General features: G+C 32.8%; 1 protein-coding gene across 8 annotated transcripts in view; it reads right to left on the minus strand.

Moving 5' to 3' along the window:
• Positions 1 to 19,366, minus strand: part of LOC143253198 (vascular endothelial growth factor receptor kdr-like) — an 87,208-nt gene that overhangs the window by 52,281 nt on the left and 15,561 nt on the right. For 3 of the 8 annotated variants that reach the window (XM_076506645.1, XM_076506642.1, XM_076506643.1), the window contains 2 exons: positions 7,537 to 7,673; positions 264 to 468 (listed from right to left, as the gene is read on the minus strand). The exons of 1 other annotated variant lie outside the window; for it this stretch is intronic. In XM_076506645.1, the coding sequence (XP_076362760.1) occupies positions 264 to 366 (103 nt within the window). In that variant the 5' untranslated portion in view covers positions 367 to 468; positions 7,537 to 7,673. Of the gene's footprint in view, positions 1 to 263; positions 469 to 7,536; positions 7,674 to 16,396; positions 16,706 to 19,366 lie in introns of those variants that run through there. 4 more of the 8 variants (XM_076506644.1, XM_076506647.1, XM_076506648.1 and 1 more) reach the window with 4 other exon arrangements.

The raw sequence follows: 19,366 nt of genomic DNA on the forward strand, positions 1-19,366 counted from the left end.
TACACAATTAAGAACTTACTTAACAATCCTGCTCTCTATGTAAGGGCACTCACTAACCCTTCAAAATATTAAAAACTGCAAGGAATGATTTCTAAACAAGTCCCATAACGTCTCATATGACAAATAGCTTTCTCAGCCATGCATCAATGACTTTAATACAGTTTTATAAGGTTCAGAACTCATAACAGACAAAAGAATAAAATGAACAGAGCAATGCAAATATTTTCTTTTGTAAAACAACAACAAAATACAAACAATCTTACCATTCACAAATACATACAATGAAGTACTGTTTTGTCTGCTATTTCCAGGTGAAATTGTACCCTCGTAATAGCAAGTATATTTTCCTGTATCAGTAAATATCATGTCTTTGATAATTAAAGTGCTGAAATACTGATTCAACCCTCTGGCGGGATCAAATGAATAGGACTTGTTCACATAATCTTTATCTTTTTCGACTCTTAAATTCTGTTAGTAAAAAAATAAAAAGAGCGTTTTTTTATCATTGAGATATTAAAATATATTCACTTGTATTGAGAAGAATTATAGTGCATAATACATAATTGGACAATCATTACTTTAATCATTGAAACTAAACATCAGAACAATATGATATCTCTTTAAGGTTCAATTTTTCAAATCCGAAGTTCATGATGAAATGTGGGAACTACATTATGAACAAAAATATTGACAGTTTGTTGATCACAATCTTAATGAGAACAAAATGGCGGTGTGACCCTTTCTTTCTGTGTTGTAAAGAAGAATTTTACTATAATAGATATCCATAGGGTATTAGATAATAGCTGCTCAGGAGATTTAGCGATAAAAGATTTAATAACTAGTGCATCAACAGTTTACACAACTGAAAATGATAGTTAGGAGTTTTAAAACTTAATTGAAAAGGCTTGGCACCCCTCTTTTCTGAGCTAATAAGTGGCTTTTATGAGGCCAAAACAACATAAATGTTTTGAAAGAATCACTTATTTATATGAATGGTGAGAGCTCTAAACAAAATACCACATGGTCCTCACTAAGTACTTTTATGTGCAGCTGAAAGGTATATAAGTTTTCCGCATGCAATGAGTGAATTATGTGTTTTCTGAGTGCATATTGATATATACTACAGTAACAACACCAATATTAGTCTAAATTCAAGATACTTTTCGCTAAAAATCTCAGTTTAGCAGAATTATTTTAGTTTTATTATTTATTTTGTGATGCCTGCAGAGATAAACGTGTCTAGTGCAGCTTGACTCCGAGGTTGTAGTTAGATCAAGCTACCAAGTAATATCTTTACAAAAGTAACCCAAGATGGTTAACAAGTAATTGAACAAAAAGCCCAAGGTAGTCTGTAGTCCCTTATATGTTATTAGCGTATGTTACAGTTTGTAGTGAAGATATACACCCTTGTGCAAATTAATTGAAACAAATGGTCATTTTACAATATTTTTAGCATGGCTGCCGGTGTAGGCTCGCTGAACCCGCTGATTTCCTTTAATAGTCATTTTTTTCACACAGACGGCGTCATTAGCTGTGTTTTGCAGTACGATTGATCTATTTTTGGGGTATATGAGGAAATTTTGAGGAATATTACGTCATTCGAAATTGCGTTAGAAGGGCAAGGAGACCAGTCAAAAAACAACTTCTTACCAACCCAATGAATGAAAAAACGGTATCAATGGGGTCTGAAATACAAGAACAATGGAGGAAGATGTTATTTAGTGACGAGACTCATTTCATCGTACAGGGTAAAAGAAGTCTGCATGTTCGCAGATCTCCAGGTGAGAAACCGAGAATCTTACATCAATCAGTTCGTAAAATATCCCTTGAAGAAGATGTTTTGGGGCTTTTTCAGCTACTATGGCGTCGGAGACTTACACATAGTAGAAGGTATGACGCGAGGACCACAGTACATCGAAGATTTGCAGAGAAGAGTCGTTCCAGAATTGAAAAAGAGATTTCCAGATGGATCTGGCATTTTTCAGCAAGATCTGGTTCCGTGCCACACATCGAAACTTGTGAAGAATTTTATGACTACAACGCGAATAAAGGTGCTGGATTGGCCTGGAAACTCTCCGGACTTAAATCCTATTGAAAATCTTTGGGCGATTTGTCAAGAAAGACTTCGGGGAAAAGACTGTACTATGAAAGATAAGTTAATTGAGGCCATAATTGAGGTGTAGTACCGCGATCCAAAAATTAGTAAAGATTGCAGTCAACTCGTGGACTCGATGCCAAAGCGGATTAATGATCTTTTGAAAAATAAAGGTAGTCATATCATGTATTAATCTGTGTGTAATTTTTGGATTCTCAGAAATAAAACGCAAAAAATTGAAAAAAATAGTAATTTTCCGTCTTGTTTCAATTAATTTGCACAATGTGTATAAGCAAATACATACGTGTATAAGTTAATACATACGTACAAACATTACATGAAGACATTTGTGAGTGTTGTACAAAATCAATGAACAAAGTATATAATGAACGTTAGTATCTATCAATATATTAACGGAAAGAAGGATTTTGATATGCATGTTAAGAACTTGTGATATGAGATTAACTGTCATTACTGACCTACAAGATATTATTTGAAAGTACAATTTAAATTTTTAGTTTCATTGATTCTTACGTGAGAGTATTTCAATTTTGACATTGAAATATTTGGTAGAAAATTAATTTTTAAGGAATGGTAAGAGTGACAGAGAAACTCACGTTATGTTTGAGAGGAACAGTGTTTACCTATGGTTTTTCATAAATAGTGGTGCTTGATATATTCACAGTATCAAATCACAATGTTTATGAGTGGATAAAAGTACAGAAATATATGAAATTTATATACAATAGCTTAAATATCGTAACAAATATAAATTTAGTGTACCCAGTGTTTGGATTGAAATGTGTAGTAAAAGACACAGCTCTCTAAACATTTTTAAACATTGTTTCTTTACAAGATGCACTATAAGATGTATGGAAATTTAGACTATAATTATACTAGAGAAAATAGAATGCAATGTCTGCATAATAAAAATTTGTAAGTTGCAACAAAGCTAGTATTAAACTTGTGACTGGAAAAATCTCCTTTAGATAAAGACAACGTAAATGTTAGTAGATTATAATAGTCAAAATGAAGAGTTGGTGTTGTTTATTCTGAGTCAGCTGATGTATGCAAGAACCAGAGTTGCAGTTTTGACCCCATTCCTTTCCACCAGGAACCAAGCATTTTACATAATAACCAGATGGTAGTGAAAGAAGTGGCTGTTTTTATTATATTTTGCTTACTCATGTAAAGAGATTCATTTTATGTATGTTCTGAGTTTGTGAAACACATTATTTTTATGTAATTTCCTTTTGAGGGGTTAGTTTATTTTTTGTACTTAAAGTAGTATTATGTGTTATTCCTTTTATTTATGCCACTTTGAAGGGTTTATTTTGAATTTTATGTGAAATAGTTAATTTATGTAATTGTATTTTGAATCATATTGAAGTTATGATCCATTTATTCAAGAATTTGTTTTAGTAAAGTCTATCCATCTTAAACGGTTTTCATTTTTAGTTATTTTATGTATCTGTATAAAGTGTTAGACTACCTCTTTCTACAGGAGTTGACGATCATTGTTAAAGGATTACATTAGTATGTAGTTTTCAGTGTTAAACAGTTTATATATATATATACATATGTATTTAAAAGTTCTATTAAAGAGTTTTATAATTATGTGTATCACTTCAATGTTTAAAAGCTTTGTTTGTTTGCTGTGCAAAGCTACACAATTGGTCATCTGTGCTGTGCCCACCACACTAATGAAAACTCAGTTTTCAACATTATAAGCTCTTAGTTTACTGTTAATATGAGGACTATTTCATTTCCGTGTTAATATATTATCAAGAGTTTTCTCATTATTATGATTAGTTTATAACTTCATTAGGTTTGAAATCCATTTAAAGAGTTTTTGATAATGCATCCTGTTAATTTCTAAAAGTATTTTTACAATGAAATTGTTATTAATTATTAATTGTTTTTGTTTAAATGCTGTGATGTTTGTTCAGAGTAGAGAAAAAGTCAGTACACTAGTTCAGGTTTTACTGGTTTTAAAACTAAAATCTTTTAATATTATAGTATTTATTTTTAAATTATCATTTATTATGTATTTGTGTAGGTTTCACATAACAGATGGTCAAGAAAGCTGCTGTTTTTTCCTTTGTTGCTGTCTGGTATAAGATATATCTTTAAGCTGATGAGAAAGGAGTACTGCTGAGTTGTGAAAGGATGTTGACAGCAGTGGTGTTCACCACTGTTAGTTCAGATGATATCTTGAGGTTGTGAATCTTATGAAAATAAAAACTGTTGAATTAATTACTTTGGTACATGGATTAAGTTTGAGTGGTTGAATACAGAGGATCCAGCAGAAAGAGCTATCCTATATTAAAAGCAAGTACATGCACATAATCTACTTGTTATTAGGTCTCTTATAAAAAAAACAAAACGTTTTTCACTTCATATTTCAATTTGTGTATCTTAACCATATCTTCTGATATTAACAAAACCTACTTAACCATCCTAAGGTTTATTGAATTTCACCTAAGTATACCACAAGTCTACATCCTTAGGTAAGAAGTAAATCTTTTACAGTATTGCTTAGTAGTTACCTCTATCTCTATTAAACTTTTTTCTTAGAAGAGTCTAAAGGGAAATAAAGTGTTGATGTTAATGAATTCCATGGTGTGAAGATAAAATATTCTGCTTGTGTAGTGTCTGACCTATATTGGTTACTTGCAAAGTAAACATTTTACAGTGTCTTCTCTACTTTCTTTTGCTTAGACTGGCTATCTCTGCATAACAATATGATGTTAATAAAACTAGTGTTACTTTATTTAGGGTTGTAACAGTTGAGGTTACAGCTAAATGTAAGTCAAGTAAAAGACCTGAGAATAAGTCTGCAAAGTTCTATGTCAATAATAAAAGAAAGCTGTAATGACATTTTCATATTTGTTTAACTTTCTGAATATCTTGCTATGCAAAAAACACCAGAAGACAGCATCACCTTCAGCTCAACAGAGCCCATGGATCAAAATATGTTCCTATAATATGTAACTGACTTAAGAAGACTGGTAAAGACCATCAACAAACTTACCCTGAAGACCCTGGAATCATCTTAATTGTCAAATGACTAGCTGATTACAATTAAATCATTAGAGAGGGACCTTCATCAACCCTGCCATCTGTGGCAGCTAAATAGGAACTAGAACCCAGCTTGCTCACAACTCAGCACATGAAGATAACATTAGATGTCATTCCAACATACATTAGGTTCAAAGTATCGACAACATCAGAAAATCAAGAAAAAAAATCATCAAGCAGGTCACATTTGGTTATTCCATTGAAAAGTATAATTTACAAACAATGTATCTAGACTATCGATGAACTGCTATTTAGTTTGGCCAATAAAAACCTTTCCAGATGTGAAGTCTTCAAAATGATATTCCATGTACTAGGAAAGTTTATCAACATCTACAACTCTAAGGACCCCAGCTATTGAATGAGGATATCACAATGGTTCAAGGCATTACAATTGTGGTGTAAACATTGATTGCTGTTTTGCTGCTCATAAAATTGTCCAGGGCTCAGACTTTAAAGTTGGAGATCTCATCTATCCTCCTACAACTGAAATAAAATATCATCCCATTTTCCAGCAAATATAGGATATGAAGTGCCACTGCCAGAAGAAAGCAGCCATGTGGACAGACTCCTGGGTACTTTATGTCCAGTAAGAAGATCATCTCTTGAAGAACCAAGGCCGTCTTCTACACCTAGAAGAAATGCCTGCCAAATCTAGGACAGACTAGTACACACTGGTAGGCCTTTGTGATAATCCAACTGAATCATCTACCAGATGGCTATAGCTCAGTGTAAAATGATGTTTGCATTGAAAAGCCTACTACTGACTCTTCAGTAGGTAAAAAGCTCCAGTTTTCTTAGCAACTTATGTATGTGTATTTTAGCTCCTGATTTAACTTATTTACTTGATAAGATTTTCTTGTATTATCATTCATAGTATTTTCATTGTGATATGTGGTAATCATTCTGTTTGATGCATGATGTATTTATCTCTGCCACTGAAGACAAGAGGAGGTTATGTTTTCACCCCTGTGTATGTTTTTATTTGTGTGTTTGTCAAGATTTCTCTAAAACGGCTGAAAACAAAAGGTGATATACTTTTTGATTATAACTCAAATTATAAGTGATTAGTTTTTGTGGAGGGTCAAGGTCACAAGAAAAAACATCCCTTTCTGTTCACATGGGGACCTATTTTTCACATGTTCATTCTATAATTCAATAAAAAATTATTGGATTTTGATGAGACTTGGTGCAAATATGTAGAATGTTATACCCCATTGTTCTGTTAAAACTAATCCTTTTCTGTTGATAATGATATCTCTGCCATGGACTCTACTGAATGCCCATCTAGTTTTATTAATTTTTACATTTTAAATTTCCCAATAGTTACGTTGGCCTGAAGATAAAGTGGAGAGGAAAAGTGTTGTATGCAGGCATACCATGTGTTTCCTGTCGGATTTAGTTAATACTGTTTAAAACTTTTTCTGCACACTGAGTATTTAGTCTTAATAGAAAAATTCAGTTAAAGGAATTAATCATGGATTTAAACCTATTACCTACAGTGTCATCTGAACTTTATCATGGGAAAGACTGCAGTAACATAGAACATATTGTATGAAAACTGATAATGATTGGCAAGTAAGGTGATGCCTCAAGTATATGACATTTCTTATTGTAAAGTAAAGTCACCGTCAGTTATATCAGCAGTATTTTCATCCTAAAAATAATGGTATTGTTGTTCTCATTATATAATTTCATGTTTTCAGTCTATGATAGGATGGTTTTGAAAATAGAGGTGTATGCAGATTCACACACCATACAGGTATTTTCTTGAGAAAGGCACCATACAAAAAATCTATCATTTTTACACTGATTGTGTTGAATTAATGACTGTTTCACAGTGTTTATGTTCTGCTCATTCTTTTTCTTTGCATCAAATTCAGTTGAGATTAAGAAAGCTCAGTTTTTTTCCCACAATTAATATTTTGAGGAGCCTTTCATTTTTCTGTGATCCTTGCCTAATTAGTCAATGAGAAATCACTGAACCTGAAAATACTACAAACATAGCAAAACAAAAGAAAAGTGGTCTCTTACTTAACTTTAATCACATAAATGAAATAATTTGTTCACTACTATACAAGCTATTATTACTTTATAGGTATGTATATATAAGTTTAACACTTTCATAATAAGAATAAGAGAAAGAAGTTTATCAAGGAACAATTTTATTTTATAGAAGTTGTAATCAACACATAAGAAGAATAGTTTATTCAACAAGAAGAGAAAAACAATAACTTAAAGAAATTCAAAGGATGTATTAACTAACAATCTATATATACCTAGAATTTTAAAAGATTGCAGTGGTAGTTACTGAAAAATACTTGGAATTGTCTATCAGAAAGAAAGAAAAAAAAAGTATTCACCAAATTTTCAGGCAGTTCCCATGCTAATTTATACCTTCCTTCACACTGAATTTCAAGTGTTGAGTTGGATGGCACATCAATATAAGCAGACTGAAAATTCAATATTGGAGGGTAGAAAAACTTAATGCCTTCTGAGCCTGCATAATAATAATAGTATAATCAGATAGGATTTCAGTTAAATAATACATTTATTAAAACTAGTGGAGTTATGTACTAAAAATATACAAGTGCCTGTGTAAAGATGTTTTAAATACCAAATGCTTTAAATCACCAAAATGCATTTGATACATGCACATTTTTACATTCAAATTATATTATATCAGTTAAAATTTCTGTGTCAATTTGCTGTGGGAAAAAATGTCACAAAGACATTAACTTTCATTACGTGTCTAGTAAATTTTCATATTATATACACATACTTTCTTTTTCATTTTTGACTAAAGCCTTGTAGAAATAAGAATTAATAACATAATTTATTAAATCAAATACTCATGAAAAAAGTAAAAAATTCCACTCATTTTATAGGCACAGCAATTTCTGAAATAATGATTTATTTTAACATTGAGAAATTGTGAAATTGGGTGGATAAGAAACATGTTCCAGTCATTTTTTTTGGATTTACTAATTGTCACTGACTAACTGCTCAAAATAATTTCGAGTTGTTCAGTTCTCATCATGATCCAACGAAAATATCTAGCAAAAAATAGCCCTTTAATTATTTTGATTATTTTTGGTGGATGAAGAAAATTAAGCGTGCGTTATTCAAATACACTGCAGTCTCTTACTTTAGACAGAAAAATCTGTACAACAGAAATAAAATAAGTTTTATTTAAATAATTTGACTGGGTTAAACTTTTAACGATAGTTTTATAACAACAGTGATATTCCTCAAATGTATCTGAGAACAGCGAAATCTAAAGTTATAACTGTAAAAAAAAGCGTGTTAAAGAAATAATAAGAAAAAATATTGACTCTATGATTGGAAATGGCTATACAACAGAAAATATAAAATGAGTATGTGTGTTTTCTTAATGCAAAGCCACATCGGGCTCTCTGCTGAGCCCACCGAGGGGAATTGAACCTCTGATTTTAGCGTTGTAAATCCGTAGACATACCGTTGTACTAGCGGGGGGCGTATAATAGGAAAAGTTGTTATCTCAGTGATCCAATGATTAGAAATATTGAAACGCCAAGTTCATGAAAGAAGTTTCAATTGAAGCTAAAATAACTGAAGGTCTCAGTATCAGTGGAAATATCCTGTGACCAATGGATATTACATCAGTGAAGATCAAAGGATGCCGCCTGAGGGTTACATAACTGTTATTTAATAGGCAAAACAGGGTGATGACACTGTAGTAAAGCGAAGTGACAATAGAAGGCACATTAGAATGATGACAAAAGTGCATATAGTTCATGAGCCACCAGTAAAGGATAATGTAGATCAGTAAGTAATCAAAGTTATGGCAATAATCAAAGTCTTCAAATTAGTATTTATTCCAATCTACACATCATTGTTTTTACAATTATCACAATTACACTTTTACTTCGTAAATAAAATAATTATCTATTATAATCACATCAATTTTATAGTATTTGTTTATATAGTAAAACCTGTCTAAGACGGAATTCCGGTCGCACCAAACATGCTCTCCCTTTCAGCCGTGGGGGCGTGATAAAGTGACGGTCAATCCCATTATTCGTTGGTAAAAGAGTAGCCTATGAGTTGGCGGTGGGTGGTGATGACTAGCTGCCTTCCCTCTAGTCTTACACTGCTAAATTAGGGACGGCTAGCACAGATAGCCCTCGAGTAGCTTTGTGCGAAATTCAAAACAAACAATAGAACGTGAGTAATGCAGAAAAATGTTTTTGATAAAATATTAATTTCATATTTAATTAATAATTTATTTAAATATTAACAATTTCTTGTGTAATTTGTTTACATATTAATAAATTCTCGGACATTTTGTTACAGTAAATATTGATTAAATATATTCTGTTCTTTTTTCTGCCGTCATTATTCTGGAGGTCACTATTCGAAAGAACGATTGACTGCACTTTTGGTTGCATTTGCTGATGGAAAACAAGAGAAACCATAGGCAATGCTCCCCAGTGGTTCAGCGGTATGTCTGCGTACTTACAACGCTAAAAACCGGGTTTCGATACCCGTGGTGGGCAGAGTAGAGATAGCTCATTGTATAGCTTTGTGCTTAATTCAAAACAACAACCATAAGCAATAGGTAAAAGTGAAAATCCGCACTGTTTCAAAAATTTAAGTAAAAATTAACTTCCTGTGGAATGGAAAGCGTGGATGACAAGTGCTATATTCGAGGAATTTTTAAACAAATTAAACAAAAAAAATGGAACAAGAAAATAGGAATATTCCACTTGTTCCTAGATTGAATCTAATGGTGATAACTAACTAACTAAGACGACTGTAAGAGAGCATTTGGAATGACCATGAAAAGTAACGTGTTAGACGCAATTGCGTTTTTAAGTCGTTCAGTCAAATGCGTAATAAAGTGCTTTCAAAACTTGGATTTATTCTTGATAATGGCGGAGATTGTGGAGAAGTCGTTTGTTATGACGATTCTAGTGAAATCCAAACTCTGATTGAGAAGATTAATGCAGATGATTCTGTGAACGCGGAAAATTTTGTGAACCTGGCAAAAATGTTTTAACAGAAACTGAAGAAATTGATTTAAAATCTATTTCAGAATCGCAAAATGGTAACAGTGTGAGAAATTCAGAAGATGAACAAAATGGAAAAAAAAAATAGTGAGGAAATAGAAATTCTTACGTCATCGCAAGTGTTAAGTGTCATCATTAACGTCATCAAATTGTATGCAAGAATGAAGGGGGAAAATGAACTTCATGAAAAGGCCGTAGAATTGGCGTTCTCTTTTAACCGCATGAGAAAGCCCATAATAAAAATGAAACAGTTAAATTGTACACTTTCTTCAAATAAATTTGATTAAGATTTTGTGTACTTGTGTTTATTTTGAATATTTATTTTTGTTCTTATTTTAATAAATATAGCGTAAACAGTATAATAACTTTATTCACAAACGTCTTACTTCCTTTGAGTCAAGCAAGTATAACGTTTCGCTAAAAATTCTATATAATTAAGGAAATGTATGTTCACTGTCTAAGCTGGAAAACTTGCTTAAGTCGAAAATTTTATTCTGTCCAGTGCGATTCCGCCTTAGATATATTTTACTGTATATTGTATACATTTTACAAAGGTGAATGGAGTTTCTATAGGTAGATAAGACAGCATACGAAATTCAACTTGTCTTAACATATGCTTATAACTTCTATTTATTTATTTTCTTACGTATTATAATTTATCTCGGACAAATTTACGTTTCCCCAATGTAATAGCGGTAAATCTATGCATTTACAACGCTAAAATCAGGAATTCGATTCCTCTCGGTAGACACAGCAGATAACCTGAGGGTTACATAACTGATGGAAAACAAGAACGATTGACTGATTATCAATCAGTATATTGATTGAACTGTTATACCTTTCAACGTATAATACAACGTAATGTTGTATTACGTATTACAACATTACGTATACTGCGTATTATTTGTAATAATACAAATAACCTTACGATAATAAAATTACATAGCAAATGAAAGTGCTGAAACACAGATCTTGTCTTTTTGGTTTAACAAAATTAATAATTAAAGTACTTAGGTGTTCTTTGAAACTTGGGATGGGTTTTAAAAAGGAGTTTCGGAAATTTTCTGGTTACGTTTTCCAGCCAATTGACATGTATTACAAATTTTACGAAACTAGGAAATATCTTACCTAATTTTGGGCCAAAATAAATGTATCATAATTTTGTCACATGTCTTGTTAACCCCTAGGTGACTTCCCCTGGGAAGACATGTGCATCCTTCAATATTTCAGAACGATATGTTGTTGAAACAACAAGTTGATAAACTACAGCCCAGTCCTCTGAATCTGGTACTTTTTGGTGGCTTGGCCAAGCGTGTTAAGGCGTGCGACTCGTAATCTGAGGGTCACGGGTTCGCATCCCCGTCGCGCCAAACATGCTCGCCCTTTCAGCCGTGGGGGCGTTATAATGTGATGGTCAATCCCACTATTCGTTGGTAAAAGAGTAGCCCAAGAGTTGGCAGTGGGTGGTGATGACTAGCTGCCTTCCCTCTAGTCTTACACTGATAAATTAGGGACGGCTAGCACAGATAGCCCTCGAGTAGCTTTGTGCGAAATTTAAAAAAAAAACAAAAAAAACCTTTTAGTGGTCTCCATTTTTTGAAAAAGTATCCATTTGGAAGTTTCTCAAGTTCATTTTTTTGAGTGAATATTTAAATAGTGATTTAAATTTAGTGTTTCCCTTTTTTCTTTTTTTACTCATCTCTGAGTTTTCTTCTAGCAAACAGAACTTTATTATTGTCACTCACCAATGAATGCCAGTAGGATAATCATTCACAAGATTACTTTCGGATCCAAAAAACCGTCTGTGACAAATCTATAATGTCGTCCTCTGAACATGAGTCCATCATTTCTTTTTTGGCTTAATTTATTAGCCTGAGGTCGAATCACAGCACACGAGGGAAACACGTTTGGATTCTCCTCAACATAATCTTTAGATGAAACAGTGATCAGCTCCCTACCCATTTTGGGTTCGGCAACAACTTTTCCCCCACCCAGATCGTTTCCCAACAATAATAATATATACTTAGTTGGCAGAGTAAATCTTAATACAACCACAAATGATCCCGAAACTAGGTCTGATGTTACATAAATGTTATGAAAAGAAACATTAACAAAGCTACCCTTAATACCCTGAGGAATAACATACTCACCAGTGTAGAACTCGAATCCAAAGGCAATACACCTTCTAATAACGATGATTGAGTCACCCCCAGTCACGTGAAATACGTATGGGTATGGAATTAGCAGTGCCATTTCTTATCAAGTCAACAACATTAAGTGATCTGGTGAAACTACGTCTATGTGTGGACACAAACGCACTGAGTGTTGCCTCCTTTTCTTTTTCAAACACCAAGAATCAGACATAAGATGACATTTTTTTTTTTTTTTACAGAAATGGCAGGCAGGCCTTGATGACTTTAATTACATTTTATCCTGACTATCTGAAGATTTCGAACTGGAAGAGGTGGATTTTTTATAAGAATGGTCAACTTTAGTGGAATGAACAGGTACAGGTTTTTGCTAAGATGGCAAAAATTTATTTTTATTAAAATTGGTTTCACGAGTTAAAGTGTAATCATCGAAAAGAGAAGCTACTTCCTTTTGTGTTTCAACTTTTTTTTTCATTCAAATAATTTTTTGGTCGTCGCTTGTACAGAATTTAAATTATTTAATTGGATATAATTACCTTAAATTGTCGAACCTGTTGCCAGTATGCATAAAATTACAGCATCGATCAAAATAAACCTCTTTTTCGTGGGTGAATTCCTATAAGATTGGCTATCTTGTCTGCGATAACCTCGAAACTTTTGATTAAAAGCCTCCATACTAACTTGTTTTCTTTGAGAATAGATGCTTTAATCTTATCATAACTGGTGCAATATTCTAGAAAGAGATAGCGGCATAAGATATTTGTGCTATACCAGTCAAAACACTTTGTAACAATAGTGACCATTTTCCAGTGGGACATTCCTTGGTTTGGGTCACTTTCTCAAAATGTTGGAAATATTCATTCACTTCATTTTCGTTGAATTGTGGTACCTTATTATATCGATTGAGTTCAATGTTGTTATTTTGCCTTGGTCGATCGGAGTTGAGTTTAATTTCCATTTCTTTCAGCCTAATTTCTTTCTCGGCTTCGATGCGGGCTTGGTCGGCTTCGAGATGTTTACTCTCCTATTCTGCTTCAATACAGGCCTACTCTCTCTCTCTTTCAGCTTCGATGCAAACTTTCTCTTTTTTAGCTTCAGTATGGGCTTGCACTTTTTGGTCTTCGAAGTGGGCATCTTCAAACTCTATTTGGTTGACTTTTAATTGGATTTCTAACTTACCTTTATCACTCGATTCTCATTAGAATATTCTCCTAATGCTTCCTCAGACGACAAATCATCAGACAACAAATATTTCAAAAATACATCTTTTTAGTTAATTTTTCTTATTCACTTTTTTAACCGCTAATTTTAAGATATTGATAATTTCAAGCAATTCACTTTTGTTATATTTTTCTAGTTGTTCCTGTGTGTGTTTCTTACAGCAAAGCTACATCGGGCTATCTACTGTGTTCACCAATGGGAATCAAACCCCTGATTTTAGTTTTGTAAATCCAAAGGCTTATTGCTGCCCCAGCAGGGGACTTTAGTTGTTCGAGGAAGGGTGATTCAAGAAAACCTGAATAATCAGACATTATCAAATCGTGTTGCCACTGATGACTATCAATTTAATTTAGGTTTGAATTTTAATTTAAAACAAATTTTGTCACTTATTTATACCTCGAACACGAGCCCCTAATTTATTATTACGTATTATAATTTATCTCAGACAAGTCTCTAATTTATTATACTATGTATACTAGTTATAAAGATTTCAAATAGCCGAACATTTTAATTTAAATTCAGAAGTTAATTAAATGTTAATATCCATCAAATTTATGATATTTGCCAAGAAGATCGATACACACAACTTTCTTTCTTTTAAAAGAAATATATTAATATATACAAACAACAAAAAAACAATACAATTTATAATAGCAGTTATTACTAATAGTTATTACAAATGATGGTTTATATACAACAATTTTACAAAGTTACATATTATAATGAATCTTATATCCGGTCTAGAACGGAATATTTGATGGACAATACAGGTCCCTGACGATCATATTAATTCTTGGTTGATACACTTGTACACTTCTTTTGAAGAGTAGTTAGCTGGCCCGGCATGGCCAGGTGGTTAAGGAACTCGATTCGTAATCCGAGGTCGCGGGTTCGAATACCCGTCACACAAAACATCCTCGCCCTTTCAGTCGTGGGGGCCTTATAATGTTACGATCAATCCCACTATTCGTTGGTAAAAGAGTAGTCCAAGAGTTGGCGGTGGGTGGTGATGACTATTTTCCTTCTAGACTTACACTGCTAAATTAGGGACGGCTAGTTCAGATAGCCCTCGAGTAGCTTTACGCGAAATTCAAAACAAACTGGTTAGCTTGAAACACTCGTAAGTTTTTTTATGCCGACTACAATACAATACAATTTAAAACAAATTTTGTCACTTATTTATACCTCGAACACGAGCCCCTAATTTACATCTACTTTGTAGATGTACTAATGATTGAAATTAGTTCACTTAATTTAAGTTAAATAGCTTTTAATGTTTAAAATAAACAAACATTCTTAGTACAAATCTGTAGTTTTCCTATTAATAGGGTTAATTACAATTATAGCTTCCTAGGCCCATAGCACACTGACTATAGCTGACCAATAATATTCTCCTATCCTTTGGTGCTTGGATTTTTGAACTTTTAGGAGACGTTCTTTAAAATTCACTTCGCAACAGTATCGTCAATCACTAGTATTACATACACATCTTGTACATTGTTGATTTTTACGCTCGCACGTGCGCAATACACAACCAACAATATACGTCACACACAAAAAACAAAAACTATACTTAAACAAGAGCAGGTATTAAAATAAACTTATAACGCTAAGTTCGTTACAATTGACATTATGTGTTTTACAGAGGCGGGTGATGTTTAATAGGCAGTATCACTCTTTTAGGACTGCGTAAAGATTTCAACCATTTATAGTTTTCATAGATACGTTTAATTGTATTACGTGATCTAAAAAGGCAGAAAGTGTTACTAAGTAAAAGTTCTCTAAACAGATGCTATTACTTCACAAAATGTGCTACTAAGGTTAGTGCTTCTACAGCAGATGGTGGTTCTGTAAACATATAATTCAAAGAATGATTAGCTCATCACACGATATCTCAATGTGTCATCAATTTATGATTATGTCATCAATGTCTAAATAAAATTATCTATACTGAAATACGTATCTATTGTATTTTGAATAAGTTTTGTACAACAAAAATATTTCATTTTAGTATAGTTTTCATTAATAAATACACCTGTATTACAAAGGTGGATGGTGTTCCTATCGAGAGATAGTATTACTATATTCAGATGCTGTTACTAGGTACATTGTGCGTGTTTTAGAAATATGGTGGGTTTAACTAAGCCGTTTTTGTTAATAAGGTTCTACAGGCAGGCGGTTTTAGTATTTATCTAATCTCAGTCAGCAATAGAAACAAGCTCTAAGGAAAAAATTGTGAACATTTCTACAAAAAGGCAATAATAGTAACAGTTAAACATTTAAACAGATCCTTAAAGTTTAGTGGAACAAATCAAGTTATAAAGTTAAATCAGAGACTTAAATGAGCATCATTTTCAGAATGAATAGATGTTATACAATATCTTAATTATAAAAATGAATTAACTATAGTAACACATTTGCCTATTGAAACACTAATAGCCTTTGTAAAACGTATGCAATAGAATTAAATATGTCAATCAGAACTATAAACGTAAGTTGAAACAAGTTAAAACCTGCATACAGCCCTAAGGTCTTTGTAACACACGTAATACAATAAACAATTAAATGAAATTTATAAATATGTGTTAAGACAAGTTTAAATACTTATTCAGTCTTATCTGGCTATTGAAACACTACCCGCCATTGTAAAAGGTATGCAATATATAAGCAAAAGCTATAAAGCTGATAAGATTAAAGTAGCACATTGTTTTACTGATAAAGTAAAACTGTAATTGTGATAATTGTAAAAATAATGTTATATAAATTACATAAAATATTAATTCTAAGACTTTGATTATTACTATAAAGTTGATGATACATTGATCTACATCACCATCTGGTGATTCACCCGCAAACTTTCTACACGTCCAGCAACGCGCCTTCTAGGGCCACTTCTTCCTCTGGTATCTAGTACATAACAGTTATATAACCCTCAGCTGTGTAGAGTACGTAATAGCTATGCAACCATCAGGTGGCATCGTTTGATCTCGTCTCACATAGCGACCACCCACTAAGACGGAATACTGTGAGCACAAGACAGCCTCCTAACTACTGGTCTCAAAGATGCACGGAGTAACTACAAAACTTCCACTGTCTTTATAACTGTCATACTATAATAATAATAATAAGTATGCTTGCTTCTTTTTCCTCTCGAACACCACATTTAATGGGAATATAAGACACCAGAAAAATAAATAACAATATGCCTGCATTAAGTCGTAAACTTCTTAGAAATAATAAAATACTATTATTTCAATCTTGATTTAAATCGGTCTTGGTGAGCTAATAATGTTCATTTTAAAATGAATACCTTAACCCCATTGACGACATTTATTTTTGAATTTTATGATTCAATTTAATTTGAGGCATAAGAATTCGGTTGTAATGTTTTTCAACACTATAATACTCATCTGACACTACCAAAAGCGCAGATAGCCCAGTTGCTTTGCGCCATAAAACGCTAAACCCACTACCAAAAATTCAAGATAGATATAATAGTTAAATATTACACAAATATATTTAGGAGCTCACACTTTTTTATTACTATGTTCATTGCTCAAAACAATTAAGGTATAATCAAATGTTTGTTTATCCTAGTTATGACAATTCACAACTACTATACAAGTTCCCACCTTTTTCATTTTTCTGCAAAACAAGTTTCACTCACTGAATTACGTGATATAATATACAAGTCTACTATGAGAACTTATATCCAAGTATTACTCTGGTAACACAAGGCTTAATTTGCAAATACACATAACTTATTTTCGCAATATTGTGTACAAATATTTAGTATTTTCCTACAGGTCCATATAAGAGACAAGTCTCGGGGAGTAGTTGAACAAAACTTAGAATTTAATAAAGTGCTGAGAGGGCAGAGCAAAATAACTGGTGTAAGATAATTGTAGTGAACATAAAGTAGAACATAAAGTGTGATAATCAATGAGAAATAATATAAAACCCAAAATGTTGAAGGAGATAAAAACGATGAACAGAATAGAGGAGGCGGGGAGAAACATGTAAGAAAGTTTTATTCGGCGTGTGCAAAATTCCACGTAACTAGTTTAGACCGGAAGGACATGAAGCAGTTGTTTCTACTTCAGGTGTTTAAATAAAGTACTTTTAAATCAACTGCACGTAAACAAACTCTGAAAACCACCCTTTAAAGTAAAAGTCTATTGTGTATTGTACATATTTCTAGCAATAATTGTATGTCATACATGAGTTACATTTACACAGGAAGTGTGGCCACGTATGTATATAGGAAGTTGATAAACTTCATGGAAATAGCTAAGATCTTTTAAACATTCTGACTTCTCAGTTATTTTGATAACGAAGTATTGTACTTTATATACATATATATGTATATACGTATATAATAGTTGTTAATAGAATGACATGTGAAAACAGTAACGATTTGAATTTCTGTATAATATCCTCCAAAATAATATCAGTAAAACTTTCAAGACAAATGATAAGCGTTATAGAGCACATTCATATAACAATGTGATAAAAGACAACTTTATACGGAATATTTATATTTCAATGTGATGAAAAACAACTTTCAGGGTAAAAACAAAGTACTGAAGAGAATGCTCTGCTTTTCCTTCTGTTTGAAAGCGTTATTTTATCTGAGATCCAGAATGTGTCTATTGATAAAATACGTGCCTAAGCGCGATTTTTTATGTAATTCAACACATATAACTGATACGAGTGTGCTGACATCCATGTTAAGATTAATTTCAAATGTTTCACTGAGCTTGGAGTTTAGATCACCAATAAGTCTTCCAAGTGATCCGGTGGCGACGGCCCTCGATACGCAATCTCAGGGTCACGGGTTAGAATCCCCGTCACAACAAACATACCTGCCCCTTCGGCCGTGATGGCGTTATAATGTGTCATTCAATCCCATTATTGGTTGGTAAAATAGTATCCCAAAAGTTGGTGATGGGTGGTGATGACTAGCTGTCTTCCCTCTAGTCTTACACTGCTAAATTAGGGATGGATAGTGCAAATAGCCCTCGTGTTGCTTTGCGCGAAATGCAAATCAAATAAACAAACAAATCAGCCCCTTAAGAACTGATTACTCTTAGAAGTTTTGGCCCAAGTAATTAGTTTGATCCAGTTTTAATGTGATGACGAGATACCCAGTTTAAGTAAATAGAATTTAAAGACAGCTTGAATTGGTAGTAAATGGAACTTTATTACACGTGTAACATGTTATCAAATGTACATTTATTACTATGTTAAACTTCTAATAAAGTTTTCTTTATTACACATTCAATCCGTCTTCACATATATTGCCCCCGAGGACCCGAGGGGAAAAGGCAAAAACACAAAGTCAGATGCCAGGTTCGAGTTCAAAGGATTTGTAAGTCTACACTTTGCCACAACATGCCCTGGTGACCTTCCGAGCACGTTTTGGTTCTCCATAATACCGTATTCGTGATAGGGCTGCGATATACAGATAAGCACACTTTCCAAACCACCCTGTGTCCGCCTCATTCTATTAGCTCCAGAACTATGGGAGAAGTTCACGGCCATACAAATTTACAAGCACAGAACTTGAATAAATATGGGATTGTGAAATAAATGATTGAATATCGTAGAGATAAAACAATTAATAGATCAACATCAAAAAGAGAAATTCGAACGTTATTTTCTGAGTGATATTTGTTACCAAGAAGTTTGTGGATAAAAAAATACATTCAATACTGTGTAAGGTAATTTACAATAAAGTTAACATTTACAATAACGGAACCATACCAAAT

The sequence above is a fragment of the Tachypleus tridentatus genome, chromosome 6 (genome assembly GCF_004210375.1).
Source record: "Tachypleus tridentatus isolate NWPU-2018 chromosome 6, ASM421037v1, whole genome shotgun sequence".
In the NCBI taxonomy this organism is placed as follows: domain Eukaryota; kingdom Metazoa; phylum Arthropoda; class Merostomata; order Xiphosura; family Limulidae; genus Tachypleus; species Tachypleus tridentatus.